We start from the raw sequence: 7641 nt of genomic DNA on the forward strand, positions 1-7641 counted from the left end.
AAGCTGCCTTGCCCAGGTGAGATCATCCACAGGGAGACGGGTTCAGGCTTCCTTGCATTCCAGGTGAACCAGCCTTGAAACGCTGCCATTGATCTACAGGCAAAGCCAATCCAAGAGGAGGTTGCGTCTTGCCCAGGCAGGTCCCCAGCTAGGCTACAGCTCACTTTGGGGGCTGAGACCTATCTCCTGCGGGTACAGACCTGGGGCTGCTCTGGCAGAGCTCCAGGCACAGCAGGAGATGGTATGGGAAGTCACATCATAATCATTTTGTTCGCTTTCCAGAGCAGGATCTGGGGATTCGTGCCAGTAGCCTGGAGCTGTGCCAGGATGCAGACACCTGGTTTTACAGAGCAGTCACATAACCAGCTGCTTCCTGCTGCTCACACAGATGAGTAGGTCGCCTGCAGGGACAGATAGCAGGCACAGCTGCATAGAGGACCTTGGTGAGCAGATAACATTTCAGGGAAGAAAGATTTCAGGAACAATCCTGGACTAATCTTTCACAAGAATTGGCAGAGGAGGAGTTTAGAGGATGGCGTACCTTTGTTATCAGGCAGGCCTCTCTGTTAAATTTTTACAGAGGAGATGACGGCTTAATATGACCCATAAATGATTTACTACTACCTGTTAAGACCATTTGCCCTTCCGGATGACAACATACTTGCCTCCTGTGTGCCTCTCCTCACCACCCTCTGCACATCAATCCTCTGGATGAGTTTTCTTCCCACTTCACCTCTTTGCTTTTGAACTTCTTAATTCTTGAAATCATTCTCCTGGGAAGCAACGTGCTGAAATCAAAGCAACAAGCAGAGCCCTTACACTGCACAAGCTTCCTGTGTCACACCACCAAGAGCTGCTCCTCGCCAGACACCAGGGGATAACTCCACCATTAAGGTCTTAAATGACCCTGTAGAAGTGGTGGGTGCCTACAGGGGAGCAATGAAACGACCTTTGCAACAAACTGAGCAGTTGGGAAGCGGGAGGAGAAAAGCAGGAACCATCAGTGAGCACAGATGCAGGAGGGTGGTCGGGGTTTAGTCTTCAACATACCTGGAAACAGCCTTGATTTGTTCATAAACCACCACCTATGGAAGAGCAGTTAATGCATCTACTCACCCCTGTAAAGCAGCTGCTAATGATCACCCATATTTCCACCAAGTAAAACCAAGGGCCCATCTCATCAACAGCCCTGTCCAGCAGCACTCACCACCATGTCTCCAAGGACAAAGTGAGGAAGAGTTTCACAGCCGTGTGATCAGACCGGCAGTGCCCAGCGGCTAGAGAAAGGTTTCCTGCTCTCTCATCTCACCTCTCATCTTCACTCCCATGAAAAAGCAGAGGTAAGTCACAGCTGCTCCTGCCTGCACTCAGCATCTGATTTTTATTTCTAATAGTTTGAGAGGTGCACAAGGCTGCACAGAGGCAGGAGCCCTCTGTAGCAGTGACGGGTGCTTTGCTACGTGGAGATGCTGCTTATTTGGCAACAGGACCAGCAGCTACAGGCAGCCCAGACCAAGACTTGTTGCAAAGGATATATGGTCTTTGCAGCTGGAGACAGAAGCTGTAAGACTTTGGCTGTCCTCACTGAGAGGGAAACCCTCCTAAGAGTCTCCAAAGCGATGGAGAACAGCAGAGCATGACAAGCAAAGCATGAAGAGCAGCCATGGGAGTCAGGAGCCACAGGCCCCTGGATGCTCACCAGCTTGGGAGGTATCAGAGCATGTCCCCACCATGCACAAGTCAGCCTCCTTTTTCCTCGTAGACGCCAGGGACAGCACCTTTTCATATCATTTTTTCCCCAGCCCTTTTTCCTCTTTGTGGAGCAGCTTTCATACAAGCCAAAATACAAGCTTTCTTCAGAGCCAGAATAGCCTGCCTATTTTAAAACATTGCTGCCCCACTGGGAAAATAGGACACCTGATTTTCTTAGGTCTAAAATTACTCAGTCCACAAACCTCATTTTGCTTTGCTTTATCTTTACCAATTGATAAGCGGAGGGGAAGTCCAAAGGCCCCCACACTTCTCCATGCAGGTCTGATTAAGACCCATTAAAAAGATTCCTGGGACAGGGCTGGGCTCAGCACCCTGCCAGCGTCAGCAGAGGAAAGCGGGCTTTGGCTTCAGAGCCAGCTCAGCTCCAAGGACCTTTCCCCAGAAGACCAGAGGAGGCTGAATCCAGTGCGGCAGCATGAATGGCAAGTCCCAGTCCAGCTCTTTTCCATCTCTCTAAATACAGAAGATGTTCGCACCATGCCATCTCGTTAACAGCTCAGTCCCAAGGCTTTTATGGACTACTCATCCCTAGACCCTTCAGACATCAAAGGGACCTGCCCACTTCCCACCCCATCACCTCTCCGTGCTCATTACAGCATCCTGCAGCTTCTTCTGAGTTTAAGCCTTAGAGCTAATGAGTAGGACATCACAGCAATTCCCTACAGCAGCTAATGTGTTAGCCTAATTTTCCTCTTCCCAGAGGATTAGCAAGGCTGAAATAGCACTAAATAAATGCACTAATGGCAGATTCTCAAGACACTTTGCCTGGAAAACTCGTTTATAACTTACAGGATGCAGCCTGCAAATTTGGCTTTATTATCCAGTGACACTGCTGAAGGGAGCTGCTCCCAAACACAGTGATTGGATCTGAACAAGATGTGTCTTAGATCATTAACTAGGCAATGAATGGTAATTAAACACCTGCCTGGAAAGGCAACCTTCACACACAGAGCACAGCTGGAGAAGCACCCCATGAAATCAGGGTGGGAGATCAGAGCTTTTGGGGTAGGTTTCTTTCATGTCTCACAAAAAACCTGCTTTGCTCAAACGGCAGCACCCTGGAGAAGGGACCATCCCCTGCAAATGCTGGGCTAAAGCACAAGGCAGTCGGCCCATGTCGGGATGATGGAAAGTTAAATGCAAGGACAGGTTTGTTCTCCTCTGTGCCTCCACACTAAAGTGCAATGCAAAGGCCCTGTAATGTGCAAAAATACCTGCAGGATGTTGTATTGTAGGTGGTGGCCAGCTGAAACACGTATACCTGAAACAGCTCAAAGGTGTACCTGCCTGGGAGAAAAACTCCTGGCCGCGATACAGAGGACTGACTGAAGGAGAAGGCATTCAGAAGAGAGGGGTCCAGGCTGGAGCATCCCATTTGGCAAGGCCTGAAGGGCACACACCCTCGCACACACCAGCTAGGACCATGCTTTCAGACTCCCTCCAAACCAAACCAAGCCCATCGAAGGGCTCTGCCTGCAGCACAGGGCTAGTGGGGAGAGGAGGTAAATCCCTCTTGGGCAACCAAAGCAGGGTGCAGGAGGCAGAGAGCGGTGACAGCCCCTGCAAACCACCTCCCAAGCGGGAGGGCAGCAGTGGAGCCCACCCCATCTTCGGGGGCAGAGGGTGCAGCATCCCGGAGCATCACGGAGCTGGGGTGGCTCACACACCCCAACCACAGCCTGCCAGCTCAGAAGCCCTGAGTGTTTTCCACATCGGATGTGAATCTCCTGCAGAGCTCCATTTTTGAGTTGCTATTGCCTGATTCAGTGGCAAGTGCTTCTGTGTCACAGGCAGGGACCGGAGTGGGATGAATTTGTCTGCCACAACTAATTCTGCACAGCCAGACTTCGCCTTCCCCGACTTAATTTGATGCTCTGAGAAAATTAGACGTTCTCCCACTTCTGTGGAAAAAGGCAAGCACTGAAGGTAATTCAGAGGCTTTGATGCTGCTCTTTAGTCATTCGGGCACCAGAGCCACGGCATCGCTCCCTGGACTGACCACAGGCTGGGGATGGGAGTCACTAATCCTCATGCACAGCGTGTGAGCCTCGGGCAAGCTGCCGTGTCTGTGCACGGACACCACCGTCCCTCAGCTCAGCAGGGGAGGGGCAAGAAGACTATTTCCAGAGCAAGAATTTTAACTTTAATAACCCCAACACTACGGGTGCCCAGCAGTGGAGGAGTTTGCCAAAGATCATAGTATGGCAGTGCCTAGAAATGCTAAGTACACACTAGTACCTGGGTCCGAATGTTAATTCAGTGGCTCTGGAGCACATGAAAGCTGCGCCCAAGGCCACGTGCGCACAACAGACATGCAGACTACACCCTTTGAAAGTGGTTTTAAACCTCCCCCATCTGAGACATTACTGCTTTTTAGGGCAGAGGTGGGAAGGTTTTCACCCCACGTTACTCGCAGCAGCCCAGATAAGGGCTGGGGACACGCGTGGGGGGACGGACACAGCCGCCTCCCTCCCACGCCGACTCTTGCACGCAGGAATTTGCACTTGGGCTTAGCTCTAACCCAAACATTGTAATCTGGCGCTCAGCACAGAGCGAGGCACTAAGCATTCACTCCCTGGTGCAAAAAGTAAATCCTCAATGCAAACAAAAACGAAGAGTGAGGACACTCCAGGTATTCCGGCTGGAGGCTCTGCAGCAAGGACCCCCCCGGGCTCTGTCCCCACCCGAATCCCACTGTGATCCACTTCCAGAAGAGATGGGATTTTTGCAGCAACAGCAGCAGTTACCCGACCGGCAGTTCGGGTGACTTTGTTGCAGGATAGCAAGGGACCGAGCCTCTCCTCCTCAGACACAAAGCAGCACACTCAGTCCAAGGAGACCTCACCCAAAGGGCGAGGGTCAGGGAGCGGCTGCGTTTCACAAACCTGTTCACCCTCGGCACGGTTTGAGTGAGCCCGAGAAGCGAGAGCCCAGCATGAACCTTTGCTGTACGTGTGTCCCTCCAAACCGCTGCATGATCAGCTCCCGGAGCACGGAGTGGCTCCACACCAAGCCCTCCAGCTGCCAGGGCCAAAGGTATGGCCGGGGCAGCTCCCGGGAAGAAGAGGGACTCAAGCAGTGACCCGGGTTTCTGCGCCGGGCTGGACCGGCAGCTGCAGCCCGCAGCGCTGCCCAACACTTCCCCAGTTCAGAGCAGGGGAGGGAGAAGGCAAAGCAGCCACCAAGAGCTGCTGCTGCTCCTGCCTCAGCCCCGGGAAAGCTCAGAGCACACGGGCTGCTGCTGGCCCAGCTCTGCCAAGTGGCCTTCAGGATCATGTTCTGCTTTCTATTCTATTCTATTCTATTTATCCTTCCTCCTGGAGCTTCCTCGTATACACTGGGGGCAGCCACCATGCATTCCTCCCACCCGGATCAGAAAGGGCTCTTCTTTGGCAAACCTACCTCCAGCTGTTCTTATGCTTGAAAATAGCAATCACGTCCTGAAGAAAAAGTGGAGCAGCCGTATACAATCAAGATCACATCAAATCACTCCTTTAAGTGAGCAAACTCCCAATTTACATCCTGAGCTGAACACTGTGGGGTATTTGTGCTGTAGCTCTAATGGGGCAGTTGACAAGAGCTATGCGGGAGCACAGACATCTCTCAGCGGATGCATCTTCTCCCAAGAACTAGTTCTACTCACTGCCAAGGTAGCTGGACAAGGACTTCCCACACCTAAATTCCAGGGACTGCAGCCCTTCACTGCCAGGTGCAGACAGCGATACAGGCTGCCAGCCGAACCTGCAACCAGCTCATCCAGATAACAGCCACAAAGGCCCCAGAGAGCTCACTGCCAGTGCTCACCTGGGATGCAGCTTGGATTAGACAGCAATGATTTTCTCTAGTAACACAGTACCTTCAGTTTAAAATACCCCCAATTCCTTGTTTTAAAAGAGGCAGAGACTGTTATTTAGGAGCTCCCAGGCCAGACTATTACTATCCCAAGTGTCACCTCTCATTTCTCTTTAAACTGCCCGGTTTGTCTCATGCTAATAATTTCTCCTATGTCTCATTAGTCCCTCAAGACCTATCCGTTGTCACTAGAGCCCTCGGAGCACATGACCAGAAGTGAACATCGCCCAAGACACACAGGTATCACTGATGGTGGGGCCAAGGGCCATGATGTACATCTCATTTCTATTTTAAGTGATGCAATGGTACCAGGCATGGCTAGCTCAGCCTGTAATTAAAATTCCAGCGCTAAACCCAAAGATACTCCATAGGAAAAGGTGATTAAAAGCAATAATCTTGACCATTCTGCTGGAGCTTCCTGTTTGAGGGCAATCATGTGGCATACTTGCCAATTAATTCATGGAAAGAGAGCAAACACTTTAAAGCAAACAGTGCAGCCTCATGAAAGAACAGAGCAATAAGGAAGCAGGTTTCCAAGCACCATAAACGAGTGCTCTGCATCTTACTCCAGCTGTTGCAGGCACACACTTGGCAGTTCCAGGGGAATCGGTGTGCTCTGTACATCGCATCAGGCACTTCACCTGCCTGCGCCGTTCCCTTAGAATTGCTGCTGTCTAAGCCTCACCTTTGCCATTCCAAGCTCCACTGCAGGGCTAAAAGCCTCAATAAACTTTGCGAGTCTGGTTTTCATCATACAGGTGACTTGAATAACAGTACTTTTTTTTTCCATTTTTAGATTTTTTTCCTAGTGCCTCATCAGTGCCTTCCACATGATTTAAGTCACAACACTGCTTACAAACCCCACTCTACTCACTTTCCATTAACATTACATCAAAACAAATAAGCCAAGTTACCTCTGAGTGGTGCATGTCATTATCTGAGCCTTCAGGCAGAAGATCCTCCTCCAGAACTAAGTGGCCATTCTCCAGGGGTTAAGTAGCCCCAGGTGATGGTGTGACCTTGATCCTCTGAATGCTTTGGAGGCCAAGAGTGCTTGGTGTTCTCAATGCTCAAACTTCACGCCTCAGAGGTCAGGAATAAAACTTTATTGTTTTCAGATTTCTTATCTGCATTCAACTAATTAGTTATCTGTCAAAAGATGTTTGACATAAGAGGCCAATTGCTCTTAGCTTTCTGTAACAGTAGCCAATTAGAAAGCGGCTACAAGTTTCACTGGAATCAATCCAGGCACCACAGAGATTTGTGGCAGGAAAGCAGAAAGGACTTTGGTTTGCAAACCAAACAGGAGAACAGTTCTCAAAGTGATTTGATATAAAAAACTGAAAAGGAGAGAGAAGCTCAGATTTACGTACACAGAAAGAGGTACCATGAAGCAGATCAACCAGCTGATGCCTGCGCCGGTTACTGCATGACCTTTCCTTGTCTAAAAGGAAACAGGCTTTATGGGGAAGATAAATCTGCCATTCAAGACCATGTTTTCTAGAAATTGTCATCTGATGAATAAATAGTCTTCCACCTTTCTTTCAGCTCTACACTTTCCCTTTCTCTTGTAAAATCCCCCTGGCATCCAGAGACAAATGGAATTAGCTAGAATACCAGAAATTCCCATTTTGTTTCCATGTTGCAAAAATTAAACACAAACAAGAAGTTCCTCCTCCTTCTCTTACCTCTTTCTGAGCACAGAGTCCTCTTGAAAGCTGCTTTGTACTTTGAGAACTCACAAATCAGATCAACTTGGAACAAAGAAGCAAACATTCATATTAAAATAATGGGAATTGTTAAATCCCCCCATTCATTTGACATGCACCTTGCATGGAAAATTCCCACGACAGCAACAATCCAATCACTTTAAACAGTTCTTCTGTTTTCACCCCTATCAACTCCGATGCCTAAAAATGGAGAAACACGCAAAGTCAAGACAACCAGTGCAGAAGAGTTACGGCAGCTAGAACAAACTGCTGTTTCAGCTTCCAGCTACAGGCTGAGTGAAAACCC

General features: G+C 49.6%; 1 protein-coding gene across 3 annotated transcripts in view; it reads right to left on the reverse strand.

Moving 5' to 3' along the window:
• The window catches only part of EVPL (envoplakin), a 36313-nt gene extending 28820 nt beyond the window's left edge, over positions 1-7493 (reverse strand). The window contains exons 1-2 of one of the 3 annotated variants that reach the window (XM_072880872.1): positions 7314-7493; positions 6540-6708 (exon numbers count right to left, since the gene is read on the reverse strand). In XM_072880872.1, coding sequence (XP_072736973.1) covers positions 6540-6554 — 15 coding nt within the window. In that variant the 5' untranslated portion in view covers positions 6555-6708; positions 7314-7493. Of the gene's footprint in view, positions 1-5175; positions 5236-6539; positions 6709-7313 lie in introns of those variants that run through there. The other 2 variants (XM_072880873.1, XM_072880874.1) reach the window with 2 other exon arrangements.
• Between the last annotated feature and the right edge of the window lie 148 nt (positions 7494-7641).

Source organism: Ciconia boyciana, chromosome 16 (genome assembly GCF_034638445.1).
Source record: "Ciconia boyciana chromosome 16, ASM3463844v1, whole genome shotgun sequence".
Lineage (NCBI taxonomy): Eukaryota > Metazoa > Chordata > Aves > Ciconiiformes > Ciconiidae > Ciconia > Ciconia boyciana.